Here is a 13,847-nt window from a genome sequence, read left to right as displayed (position 1 = left end):
ATGTCCTTCTGCAAGTCAAGAATGGTAACTGAATGCTCTTTTGGACGTTTGAAGGCAAGATTTGGTGCTCTGCGCAGAGCAATGGACATAAATATGGAGAGTCGTCCCTTTGTTATTTATGCATGCTTTGTGCTGCACAATTTCTGTGAGACAAACAAGGAGACTGTCCCTGAGCAGAATGTTACTGCAGCTTTGTAGTATGACAGAGAATTTCAACCCCCCACACAACCTGACAATTTCAGAACAGACGGCAATGAGACTGAAGCCAGAAGAGTTAGAAATGTACTCACCAAATACTTTGACCCATAACTTACTGAATAGGTAAGTATACTCACTTTGCCCTGTTTTCTGTCCTTGCTTGTATGAAGGTGGTTTACCTATTTATGCAAGTACTTCTCTGACAATAGATGTGTAACAGCCTAATGTAACATTGTATGGAAATACAAGATAACACTGATGCAGACGTTTTATACATTTAACAAGGTACTTTATTAATGTATTGCTTGTGCAAACATTCAATAGATGCAATTGTCACTACTTCCAAAATGTCATTTTTAAATAGTAGCTTATGTTTGGCATAGACGTGAAAATGTTAAGGCCAAAAAAGGAAAATTGTAAGTTTCACTTTTACTCAGGTAAACATAAAATCACTTTTGCCCAGTAACCCGTTTTATTGCACGTTAAATACAGCAAAATAATAGACATGGCAAAAGGCAAACAAATGAGCTAACAGCAAATTTCACTTTTGCCCAGTAACAAGCCTTATTGCATTTAGTTGTAGCTGTCGTCCCTTTTATCGGTGAAGGGACTATGGCTGTAGGAAATGTTTCCAAGGTGACCGCTCTGTGGGAGTGGGGAAGATGTTGGTGGGGCCACCCGGGGGTCTCTGTGTCCGTGTGTGTAGCTATGGTAGTGGCTGTGAGGCGGGTATTGTGGCGATGAAAAGTACTGGGGGGGAGCCATCATATTCATCATCATTGCAAATCCCTCTACGACAGAATTAGTCAGTTTTTCAATGTTCGTCGTCAGCCGGGTCATACTGTCCCTGAACGCCCTGTCGGTTGCCTCCATACGCTTCAGTATTTGTGTTTCTGGTTTTAAGTCCTCCTGCGCGAGAGCCAACAGCTGTCCGTTGTTTGGCAATTTTCTTTTAAGTTTTTCTCGTCTGTAACGGGACAAACGCGCACTATGCCTTTCACGGCGAGGGAAACTACCGTGGAGTCTACCGTGTCCACTTTTTCGTCTCGCGTCCACTGCCTGCCGGTATTTGTGGCGAATCGCCTTAAGTTTGGCTGCAATAATGGTCTTGGTTATATCGTCCAATTTGTGCGGGTAGTCCTTACCCAGAGATTCTGCCGCTTGGTACTGCTCTTTATAGCGGTCGAGGATGTCGTTGTATTTGGTCTGGCACGACTCCCAGTCCACGTTCTCCACTGCTCTGCTGACTTTGTAGTCGTTTGTAACCCGCAGAAGCAGCTCGACTTCATCGTCTGTCCAAACGAAGTCCGGGCTGCTTTTTCCAGGGGTTTCCTTTGTATTCCTCGAAGACATTGTTAAAAACTTTCTTTCGCTGTTATTATAGGTACTGCAGTTTTTGATCAATGGAAATGGCACCACGCCGCCGCAAAAACGGACATAGAACACAGTCCCGCTTGTGTTCTGGCGGTGTCCTGCGCATGCCCAGTAGGAGGAGATTCGCCCAAATACCCGATTTAACGTAGACGGAGGTATTTTCAGAATCGCCTGGTGTGGACGCCTATCGTTTTTACGCGAAACCGGCGTTTTCAAAATTATCCAGTCTACTGTGGATTCCTGTCAGCTGTTTGTGCGATTGCCGCTTGAGTTTTTCTTCCGTTTTCCCCCGGAACCAAAACTCAGGGCTGACTTGGCCTGAGGGAAAAGTTTGTTTGAAGGACACAGTACTTCCGGTGTGTGGGAACTGCTGAGTGGTGGATGCACATGGTAGGTGAAGAGGGGATGAGTTGATGGTGAAAGAGTTAGGGAGTGAGGAGGAGGAGGAGGAAAGGGAAGGGAGTAAAGGAAGTTAAAGGAGGCCGAAGTGGTCAGAGGAGGAGGCGTGGGGAAGCTTCAAGGTAGGGTGACGAGGGAGGAAGGGATTAGGATGACTTGTTAAGGGGAGAAGTAGGAGAATGAGATGTGTAGATGGGATGGGGGGGGGGAGGAGGAAAGAGTAGGGAGGAAGTGTTGGAGAATGGGCATTGGAATAGCCTGGGTGGTCAGCTCTGCGCTTGGCAGTGCTGGGGCTGAGACAGATGGAAGGTGCAGGAGATGGAATAACCGGGTCTGGAGTGCTATTAGGGGGCAGTGGGGGGAGAAAGGTATTTGTGAGTGGTGCTAGGAATCGGTATCTTAGGCAGATTGGTCCTCTTTAGGTGGGATAGGAAGTAGGCTTCCACCAAACAGGGTTGTGTCACAGACATAGGGTAAAGACTTGAACCTCATTTCAAAAGAAACTTGTTTACTGGCCCACTGAGTTCATGCCAAACATTTTACCCTCCGTCAGCTGCCCTCCCTGTCCCCAACCCAACTCCCAAAATTTCTTCCACTCATGTACAAATAGCAGGCAATTACCCTACCTACCCACACAATTTGGGGGTTTGTGAGAGAAAACCAGAGCACCCAGAGGGATCCCATGTGGTCATAGAACGGCAGCGTCGGGGATTGGGATTAAACACGGGTACTGGAGCATTGAGACAGCAGTTGTATCGGCTGTGTCACTGTGCTTGTGAACCCTGAGTGTGAAAGTGATGGAGAGCAGTGCTGCGTGATGAAAAACTGCCTGCTTTTCCATTCAGTTACTTTGAAAGGAAGACGATGGAGGAGGTTAAGAAGGCGCATCGACAGAGGCACAGTGGGCCCAAAGCGGCGAGGAAAAAGCAGCGTCGGCTGAAGAACCTGGGCATTGGAGATGAAGCGAGTGCGAGGGAGAGAAATCCGAAGGCTTTCACTGTTCAGTCTGCAGTGCGCATGGCTAAAACCTTCCACAGGTGAGAGCAAGTTTACCGAACACCACCTAGACTGGGTTGCTCATGCTGGTGGTGGGACTGAATTAGACTGTTGCTTCATTTGGTCACCTGCATGCGCGGGGCCTCAAGGGCTGTAATCTCTGGATTACTTTCAGTGTCATGTGCTGATGAGGAGAAGAACAGGAGAGTAGGCCAAATGAGGAGCTGGTGGGGGAAGTATGGATTCAGGTTCTTGAACCATTGAGATCTCTCCTGGGGGAGAGGTGACCAGCGCAAGAGGGACAGGTTGCACCTGAACTGGAGTGCAGCCAATATCTAGGCTAATGCTGTTCGGGAGGTGTTAAACAAATCACTCAGGGGTTGGGGCCCAAAGCAGCAGATTGGCAACTTCGGACATATATAACTGAAAACGGGAGCAATTTGAGGCAATGGAACTGGCAGAGGCAGGATAGGGAACGAGGAAGTTCCAGTTGATTAAACTGCATTTATTCTGACGCATGACACTTCACAAGTTAAGAAGAGGATTCATGGCGTGGATTGGTAACGTAGCACTAGGACATTATAGTCATGCTGAACAAGGTGCAGGTCTGACGGCTCAGCATACCAGCGGATAGGTGTTGCAGACGTGATAGAGGTGCTGGGGAGAGTTGTGTTTCTGATTGAGGATACTGTGGTAGTACCTAGAGGGGATGTTCTTGGAAGACCGGCCAGTGAGGCTGTATGAGTGGAATCCAAAAGTAAGAAAGGAGAGATCACGTTGATGAGATCATCCTGTGGGTCGATGAGATTATTCTATAGGCCTCTCCTGCAGTCAGCAGGAATTAAAGAAACAAACATATATGGAGATTGCATCAGTGGTTGTGAGAATTATAGGTGATTTCAACTTCCCTCATTGATTGGGGCTGCCATAGTGCAAAGAGCTTGGATGGGGTGACATTTTTGTTACACGTGGGGCCTGTTTCCGTGCTGTGTTGCTCTGTGATTTGGTTATAAAACTCTAGCTAAACTGCTCATGGAGAATAGCATTCATTCTGGTCATTTCATTGTAGAAAGAATGTGGAGACTTTGGACTGGGTTCAGAAGAGGTTAACTGGGAAGCTGCCTGGATCAAAGGGCTCATGTATAACGAGACGTCGACAAACTTGGGTAGTTTTCTCAGCTGTAGACAGTCAATGGGGGGGTGGGGGGACTGGTTTTTGTGATGTTTTGAACTGTATCCACCACTCTCCAGGGTCAACAGGGACATGCCAGATATCTTTAGTCTCCTGAGGAAGTAGAGGTGCTGGTGAGCATCCTTGGCTGTGACATCCATGTGGTTGGACCAGGACAGGCTGTCAGTGATATTCACTCCTTGGAAGCTTGCATCCCACTTCAGCATTGTTGATGTAAACAGGAACATGTGCAGCCCTTAGCCCTGTAGTCAGTGACCAGCTCGTTTGTGTTGCTGACACTGAGGGGAAGATTGTTGTCCTGACACCATGTCACCAAGCTCTCTGACCTTCCTCTACTCTGACTTGTGATTATTTAAGATACAGCCCACTACAGTGATGGCATCTGCAAATGTGTAGAAGAAGCTAGAGCAGAATCTGAGAATCTGGCCAAGCAGTTAAGTGTACAGGGAGTAGAGTAGGGGGCTGAAGGTGCAACCTCGTGGGTCATCGGTGTTGAAGGTAATCATGACAGAGTTGTTGCCTATCCTTGTTACAGTCTGTTGGTCAGGAAGTCAAGGATCCAGTTGCAAAGGGAGATTTGAAGGTCAAGTAAGGATAGATCAGTAAATGGTTTGGCGCTATGGCGGGGGATCCCAACCTTTTTGTGCCATGGACCGAGACCGTTGAGCAAAGGGTCCATGGACCCCCAAGTTGGGAACCCCTGCATTAGGGACTGTTGATGAATAGAGGGTGCTTGAAATACAAGTACAGGTCAGTAGGCCTATATCTGACAGTGGACAAGGCATATCGGAAGCATGGTATGGAGTATAGGAACAGTTATGTTTTAATTTCATTAAATGGGTAGTTGGCCCACTCCTGGAATTCCTACCTTTCATTAAACCTTTGAGGTAACCTATCAGTTTGTTTCCTCTAAGCAGAAAAGGTGTAATGAGAAAGCTCTGCAAAATAATGAGGTGTAATGGAAGGGTGGATAGTAAGAATCTTTTCCCCATGCTTGGGAGTGTCTAAAACAAAGGCATAGGTATAAGGTGAGATTTCGATGGGATTTGAGGGTATTTTTCCCCCAGAAATTTGTGAAATCCGCTGCCTAAGTTGATGATGGGCCCAGGTACTCTTATCTACCTTAACCAATCTCACTTTTCCACCCAAAAGTAGGTAGAGGTAAGGAATGAAGAGAATACGAAAGATGTGATGGAGAAGGCATCTGGGAAGCACTGTTGTGGAAAGTGTAGCCATTAGATCTGTTATGGTGGAGCCTGAGATACAGTACTGTGCAAAAATCTTAGGCGCATATAGATAGCTAGAGTGCCTAAGGTTTTTACACAGAACTGTAGTAATTTATGTATTGTACTGTACTGCTGCCGCAAAAAAATCAAATTTCACGACGTGATTGATGATAAACCTGATTCTGATATGAGTCTGTATTGTGGATTGAGAGTGGGAAGGGGGCCTTGGATGAAACATCCATAAATACCCTACCCTCATTGATCATCTTCATCACCTCAAAAATCTGTAAGACAATAACCTGTCCTATACAAATCCATGCTGACTATCCCAAATAAGTCTATTCTTTTCCAGATGTGAGTAGATTCTCTCCCTGAGAATCTTCTCCAGTCATCTAGCTACTTGCCTAAAATTTCTTCGTTAAACAGAGAAGCAATTTGGAATTGCAGAGGAACTGAGGTCCTTGGTCACTGAAGTCAGGCATTCAGGACCAGGAAGCTCAAAATGACTGAAATTGTGGGCTGCATCTGATGTGTTGTGGATGCATGTGGCAAAAGACTACAAGAGGAGGAAGGATAGAGTGAAGGTGGAAAGAATAGAGATATGGTCCAAAGTTCAGACAAATGGGTCTAGCTTAGATGGGAATTGTGATCAGCATGGACCATTTGGGCCAAAGAGCCTGTTTCTGTGCTGTATGACTTAACAGTTCTTTTGTGGAGGAAGAGCAGGCTGAGAGTGTAGATCTGACGACCTAAGGTAGAACTGAGCAGTGCTTGATTTGGGGATCATTTGTCCAGAGGCTGGTGAAAGGAATTTTCCCAAGGGAATTAGCTCAATGAACTGTCTGGGACTCCACAGCCTTGTATTCAGTGGGAGCCCATGCAGATGTAGTATGGAGAGCATTTTGACTGGTTGCATCACCATCTGACGTGGAGGCTCCAGTGTGCAGGTTTGAGAAAAAGCTGCAGAAAGTTGTAGATTTAGCCATCTCCATTATGGGTGCTTGCATCCCCACCATTGAGAACATCTTCAAAATGTGCCTCATTAAGGACCTTCACCATCCAGGACATTCCCTCCCCCCCTCAGGGAGGAGACACATGAGCCTGAGAGTACACGCTCAACATTTTAGGAACAGATTCTTCCCCTCTGCCGTTGGATTTCTGAGTGGTACATGAACCGTGAAAACTACCTCACTAGTTTGCTCTCTTTTCACACTATTTGTTTATTTTTATATATTTGTAATGTAGTATTTTATATACTGCACTGTACTGCTGCCGTAAAAATAAATTGTTTAGACTATTATAGACTTCATAACTCTGTAATTAGCCAAAATAACACGGGGCTTAACAATGGGCAGTATTTTAAAACTCAGCAACTGAGGTCTAAGAAATTAATGAAGAAAGAGGGGACAGAATATGAGAGCAAATAAGGGAAGTCTTCATAGAAGAGGAAATACTTGAAAATGAGGATCTAATGAGAATAATGAAGTGGTGGAAGATCTTGAGGTTGCAGGCCAGTGTATTTTAAGAAACTGTAACAGCTGACTGTAGAGATACTGGATGCAATGGTTATCTTCCAAAATTCCTAGATTGTGGAAGCATTCCTGCAGATCTGAGGAAAGGATAACAAAGGGAATATATGCTTGGCGTTGGAGGAACACGAAACAAAGTTAGTCAAGTTTATTGTCGTGTGCCCAAGTACTTGCATGCACAGTTGCAATGAAAAACTTACAGCAGTATCAGAGGTGCATTATTATTTATTCTCTGCTTTGTGTCAATATTCATAAAGGAGAAGGACGTATGAGGATAGTGAGATCAGTTTGGCCACAAACTTGCTGAAAGATGGCACATACCTGCCTCATACTCTCATGGAAATAGTCTATTGAAGCTGAGGCTTTTATGGCTCAATCGGTTAAAAATTATTTCTGGGTGTTTGGTGTTAAGGGAAACCAGATGGGTAGATGCACTTAAGGTATAGGGAAACTGATCTAAAATTCTGGGGGTCTGAGTTTACTACTTATCGTATAATAAGCAATCTTGACAGTAATTAATCATAAATTGGAAAGTGGAAGTGTAATTATAATAAGCAATTTAATTTAATCCTATGGTTAACAGAGCACAAGACTTGAAAACTAAAAAGCACCATATCCCTGTGGTTGACCGGACACCGTTGGAGCCCCCACCCATTGTAGTTGTTGTCATGGGACCCCCGAAGGTGGGAAAGAGTACTTTAATCCGGTGTCTAATTCAAAACTTCACCAAACAAAAATTAACGGAGATCAGGGGTCCAGTCACTATAATTGCAGGTAAGTCTGTAAGCTGTGAATAATGCTTAAATTGATTTGAATTGTTTCAAAGGAAAACACGAAGGTAGATAAATGATGATATGCCTCAATGCTGTCATTGCCTTCTCTTTTAGGACATCACTGTTTTCTTCCCCGAGTTCCTCAGCTTCCATGCGCTTCTCCATGATTAATGCAGAGTGGTACTCGCGTGTTCTTTCACTAGTTACCATAGGTATAGGAGCAGGGTCAGCTCATCAAGCCTGCTCTGCCTTTCAGCATGGCTGTTTTTAACCCCTTATCTCATAACCCTTAATAGCCTTGCAAATCAAAAATCTATCAATTTCTGCCTTAAGTACACCCAACAATGAACCTCCACAACCCTCTGTGAAGATGAATTCCATAGACTCACCATCCTCTATGAAGAAACTATCTTCTTTTAGAGGGATAGCCCTTTATTCTGAAATGGTGCCCTCAGATGTTAGACTCTCCTACTAATGGACACATCCTCTCCTTCTGATTTTAATATACGTATAGCATCACTAGGGAGTCTACTATATTTACCTGCCAAGGATATCTCGTCCCTGTTTTGCTCTCCTGATATCCTTCATAAGCATGCACATATGTCCCTTGAACTCTGCAAAGCACTTGCTGGGTTCCAGCTGCTGAATGTGACAAATGCCTCCTTTCCCTGACTAGATCTTCAATATCCATTGTCAACCTGGGTTTCCTAATGCTGCCAGCATTGCCCTTCACTCTAACCAAGAACTTGTTAACTTTGAACTTTTCCTATCTCACTTTTAAAAGCCTTCCACTTACCAGATTTCTCTTTCACTCTCTTAATCAACCTTTGCATGATCCTGTCTAATGCCATCACAATTAACCTGGCCCATTTTGGGTCTTTAGTGTGCAAAATGGCAGTTATCTTTTTCTGTAACTATTTTCTCAGTAGTAGCATTAATGTCATTCTTCTCAAAGTGCACCCCCACCTTTCTTGTTTCGTGGGTAGCACCTGATGAGCTGGGGCAGAGGATCTACTCAAATATATTTTGAATTAATCCTTTCTCTTTTTTTCTCATTTGCCTCATTTGTCTGGTATTTATACACAGCCTCTAGTGTAGGGGTTCCCAACCTTTTTAATGCCATGGACCCTGCAATTAACAGAGGGATCTATGGACCCCAGGTTGGGAACCCCTGCTCTAGTGTAAGGAACCTGTCCAGCGACTCTGATATTTCCTGATAGTCAATTTGCAGGTGAACTGCTTCATTGATTCCTTACCTATCGGTCCATCTGTGTAGAAACAGCATCTTGTTGGATTTCCTTTTACATACTCTTTAGTTTAATGTACAAAATTATATGTTTGGTTTTCAATAGGTAAGAAGCGCCGTCTTTCAATTATTGAGTGTGGAAACGATATCAACTCAATGATCGACTTGGCCAAAGTGGCTGATTTGGTGAGGAATAACTTCTGGTTTAGTTTAAGAGAAATAAAATCTCATTATTTCAGTTAAGCATTGCTTGGGGAAGAAATTTAATGCTATTTCCAAATGGCATAGACAACAACCTTTTAAATGTAGTAAAATGTTCTAGGTCCTACGACACCACTGTTCTCAGGTTGACAGTTAATGTTGATCAAAAATTAGTTATTTGGAATATTATTGATGGGAAAGAGGTGATGAGCAGAGGGTTTTAGGAAGCGAGCTCAAGTTTTGGTCTGGACTATTGAAGGCATCACAGGGGTAGTGGAGTGAAATTTGGTTTGAAATTACAAATTTTAAACTGGGACATTGTTGGATCAGAAGTCAGTGAGGTTTGCAAACGCTGGAGTGATGAAACACGGGCAGCATTTTTTTGGATAGGTTATAATTTATGTAGGGTGTTAGATGGGAATTTCACTTAGACCTGTTGTACATATCTTGTTAAATGAACATTGAATCAGAGCCCATAGAGTGGGCGCCACGGTAGTGTAGCGGTTAGTGCGACACTATTCCAGCTCGGGGTGTCAGAAATCGGAGTTCAATTCCAGTGTTCTTGGTAAGGCGTCTCTGTACATTTTCCCTGTGGACTGCCGTAGGTTTTCTCTGGGTCCTCCATTTTCGTCCCACAGTCCAAAGGTGTACCGGGCAGATTTTTTGGTCAATGCAATTTGTCCCATGATTAGATTTGGGTTAATTCAGGGTTGTCTGGGGGTTGCTGGGCAGTGCAGCTCAAAGGGCCGGAAGGGCCAAATCTACACTGTATTGATAAATAAGTACTTTAGGGAGACACCTTTCAGTTGCTATTTTACACGGTGGTTGATGTCTGAAACGTGTTGCCAGTAAAGTGAAATCAGGTACAGTCACTATGTTTCAGAGGCACTTGGATGGACACTTAAATAGACAAGGCATAGAAGAATACTGTCCCAACGTAGGCACTGGGCCTGTTTCTGTGTTGTACAACTAGGCCTCTGACTCAATGTAGTATGAAATGAAAACGCTTCTAAGCTTAAACATAGTCTGTAATAGGATAAGGCATGTCAGCGATCATTTTGGGCACTTCCACTCAGCAGTGTCAGGTAAAATTCAGTGCTTAAAATGAGGGGCAGCACGGTGACATAGTGGTTAGCACAATGCTATTACTGCCCCAGTTCAATTCCTGATGCTTTCTCTAGGGAGTTTGTATGTTCTGCCCATGAATGTGTGGGTTTCCTCCAGGTTTTCCGGTTTCCTCCCACATTCCAAAAATCTACAGTTAGGGTTAGTGAGTTGTTGGCATGCTATGTTGGCGCCGGATCATGGTGACACCTGCAGGCTACCCAGCACAATACTCGCTGATTTGATTTGACACAAACTTCTCTATGTACGTTTGACAAATAAATCTAATCCTTGGGTTCCCTGGTGGACTAGTGATTAAGGATTTGGCACTTTAACCGCACCATCCTGGGTTCAATTTCCAGTCAGGAATATTGTCTGGGCACCGTGGTAGTGTAGCGGTTAACGCGATGTTGTTATAGCTCGAGGTATTCTGGGGTTCAGAGTTCAATTCCAACGCCGCTCTGTAAGTGGTCTCTGTATGTACTCCCTGTGGAATGCATGGGTTTTTTCCAGATCTTCCGGTTTCCTTCCACAGTCCAAAGACGTGCAGGGTAGGTTAATTGGTATATTGTAAATTGTTCCATTATTAGGTTAGGGTTAATCAGGTTTGTTGGTGGGAGTGGGGTTGTTGTTTCGCTGAACAAATAAAAAACACTGTTATAGGGATGGTTTTTGAAGTTGTGGCGAAGCATTTTGCTCTATCACCCTTGCAACTGAGGGTGAAAACCTGAAACATTTGATTCCTCACCTTGATTAGAAATTTATGAATGTTAGCTGGGTTAACAAAATTTTTGATTAATTAATGGAACATATTGTGTCTATCTAAAGGTTTTACTTGTGGTAAAGTGACAGGATAGCCACTCCAACTGTTTCTTTTTTCTTCAGGTTTTAATGCTGACTGATGCTAGCTTTGGGTTTGAGATGGAGACTTTTGAATTCCTAAACATCTGTCAAGTTCATGGTTTTCCCAAAATCATGGGTGTGCTCACCCACTTGGATGCCATTAAAAACAACAAGCAGTTAAAGAAGACAAAGAAAAGATTAAAGCATCGGTTCTGGACTGAGGTCTACCAGGTATGAGCCAAGGGGGGCAAATCAGATTGGCCTTAACAACACTGACTAGGACCCTTACATTCACTGTCCCAAAACGCAATACTTCATATTTATCTGAATTACCCTCCATTTGCCATTCCTCAGCCCAATTATCTGGCTGATCAAGATCCCCCTGTAATTTTTATGACCTTTACTGTCAACGATACCACCTGTTTCAGTATCATCCTCACTAACCATGCCTTGTACGTTCACATCCAATCGATTCTATAAGTTACAAACAACATATGTTCTAGCTCCAACTCCTGTGGTCCACACAGGTCACAGACCTCCGGTCCAAGAAACAACCCTCAACCATCACTGCTTCCTACCCTCAAGTCAATTGTGCATCCAGTTAATCAGCTGTCCATAAATCCCATGAAGTCTTACCTTGTAGACCATATTCCACGAAGCACCTAGTCAAAGGCCTTGGTATGGTCCATACAGGCAACATATGCTGCCCTACCCTCTTTTATCCTCTTTGGAAACTTTTAAGGGATTTGTCAGACTGGATTCCCTATACATAAAGCTGTGCTGACTATTCCTCTAATTCCCTCCATCAGCTTTACCCACCACTGATGTCTGATTCACTGGCCTTTTATTCCCTGGTTTATCTTTGCCCTCCTAAAATAACTGTACAACATTAACCATCCTCCAGTCTTCTAGAGTTTCAGCTGTGGCAAAAGATGAAGCAAATGTCTCTGCATGGGTTTCCACATTTTCTTCCCTCACTTCCCACAAGGTCTGAGTATGTACTCTGTCAGTCCCTGGAGATTTATTTACCTGAGTGTGCTTTCAGGCCACCAATTATCTTCCTTCCACTAATTAATTTGTGCCATTGGTAAGTGCAGCAAGTGGCTTGCATTATATATGGATTAAAGAGCTATATTATTAATTCTCTTGCAATTGTCAGTGATGAAACAGAGACCTGCATCATCATCTGTATTTTCCAGGGTGCAAAGCTCTTCTATCTGTCAGGAATGGTGCACGGACAGTATCAGAAACAGGAGATTCACAACTTGGGCCGATTTATCTCTGTGATGAAGTTTCGACCACTGATGTGGCAAATGGCACATCCTTACGTCTTGGCTGACAGGTGGGGACGAATTGCTTGGACTTTCTTTCAAATCTAGATAAAGTTGAGGGCACAGTAAAGAGGAACTATCAGAATTGAAATGAGGTAATTAAGTAACGGACAGTTATTTTTGGGTAGGGGTGCACTTGGGCTCTGGAACAATAACAGGGATTGGGAGATGAGACTGGAATAGTGTGTCGAGCAATAACAGGACACTGGAGGAACTTGGTGGGTCAGGCAGAATCTGTTGCTGGGGAATGAACAATGGGCGTTTTGGGTCAAGACATTTTGGCTGTACAGGAATATAATGTGTCGGAAAATGATGGAGCTGATCCCTTCCTCCCTTGGTTAAATTTGAATTTCTGTATTCCTTTGCCCAGTTTGTCGTTATTTTTACGGCACTGCTCCTGTAAATGATCTTTCTCCTTTATTTCTTCAAATTGAACCAATATGTTACAGGTAGTACTTTACCAAGCTTAACGCTTTAAGCAATTGACTAAGAGTTCAGTTAAAAAAGGATCTAGTGCTTTCCTGGCATATATGATGAATAAACTCTTCTAGGGCTTCCAGCCAGGTGCAGATTTCAATTATAACTGACGTTCTGATGACAAACTCTTGCCATCTTCATCTGAAGCCCTAGAAGAGTTTATTCATAAGAATTCAGTTGTTGGAACACAGGGTGAATTCAAGGACTATGCATTGCTGGACCCACCATGACAGCAGAGTAGTCCCAGTGGAGTCGGTGGCTAAGGATGCAATTTTGTGGAGCATCAGTGATTAGACAGATGTGTGGCTGGCTGCCTGCCCTTACTGATTGCAGTCCATTAGTCATGAATTCACGGATCTAGTTGCATAGGGAGGCATTGACTCCCAGGTTCCAGAGTTTGGTGATGAATTTGCTTGGAATAATAGTATTTAAGTCAGAACTGTAGTCTGATGTAGGTGTCTTTGGAATATAAAACATTACAAGCCCTTTGGCCCACAATGTTGTGCTGACCTTTTCAACCATCTCTGAGATCAATCTAACCCTTCCTAAGCAGTCGCCGAGACATCAACCGTCTCAACTTTACCACTCCTCTCTCCTGTTCCAACCTCACTCCCTCTGAACGCACTGCCCTCCACTCTCTCTGCACTAATCCCAACCTCACCATCAAACCCACTGACAAAGGTGGTGCCGTAGTAGTCTGGCGGACGGACCTCTACCTCACTGAGGCCAAACGACAGCTCTCTGACGCCTCCTCTTACTTACCCTGGAACAGGACCCCACCCAAAAACATCAAACCATTGTCTCCCGCACCATCACCGCCCTTATCAACTCCGGACACCCTCCATCCTCAGCCACTAAAGTCATTATTCCCACAACCCGTACCGCTGGATTTTACCTCCTCCCAAAGATACTGTCCCTGACTGTCCTGGTAGACGCATAGTTTCTACCTGCTCCTGTC

General features: G+C 44.1%; 1 protein-coding gene across 1 annotated transcript in view; it reads left to right on the top strand.

Annotated features, from left to right (window-relative positions):
* Nucleotides 1-1,815: 1,815 nt before the first annotated feature.
* Nucleotides 1,816-13,847, top strand: part of bms1 (BMS1 ribosome biogenesis factor) — a 93,329-nt gene continuing 81,297 nt past the window's right edge. The window contains exons 1-6 of the mRNA XM_063070807.1: nt 1,816-1,962; nt 2,817-3,008; nt 7,498-7,688; nt 9,040-9,119; nt 11,124-11,312; nt 12,281-12,423. Coding sequence (XP_062926877.1) covers nt 2,836-3,008; nt 7,498-7,688; nt 9,040-9,119; nt 11,124-11,312; nt 12,281-12,423 — 776 coding nt within the window. The 5' untranslated portion in view covers nt 1,816-1,962; nt 2,817-2,835. The remainder of the gene's footprint in view (nt 1,963-2,816; nt 3,009-7,497; nt 7,689-9,039; nt 9,120-11,123; nt 11,313-12,280; nt 12,424-13,847) is intronic.

Source organism: Mobula hypostoma, chromosome 18 (assembly GCF_963921235.1).
Source record: "Mobula hypostoma chromosome 18, sMobHyp1.1, whole genome shotgun sequence".
Lineage (NCBI taxonomy): Eukaryota > Metazoa > Chordata > Chondrichthyes > Myliobatiformes > Myliobatidae > Mobula > Mobula hypostoma.
Note: the sequence above shows the minus strand (reverse complement) of the source record. Positions and strands in the feature narration are given on the sequence as shown.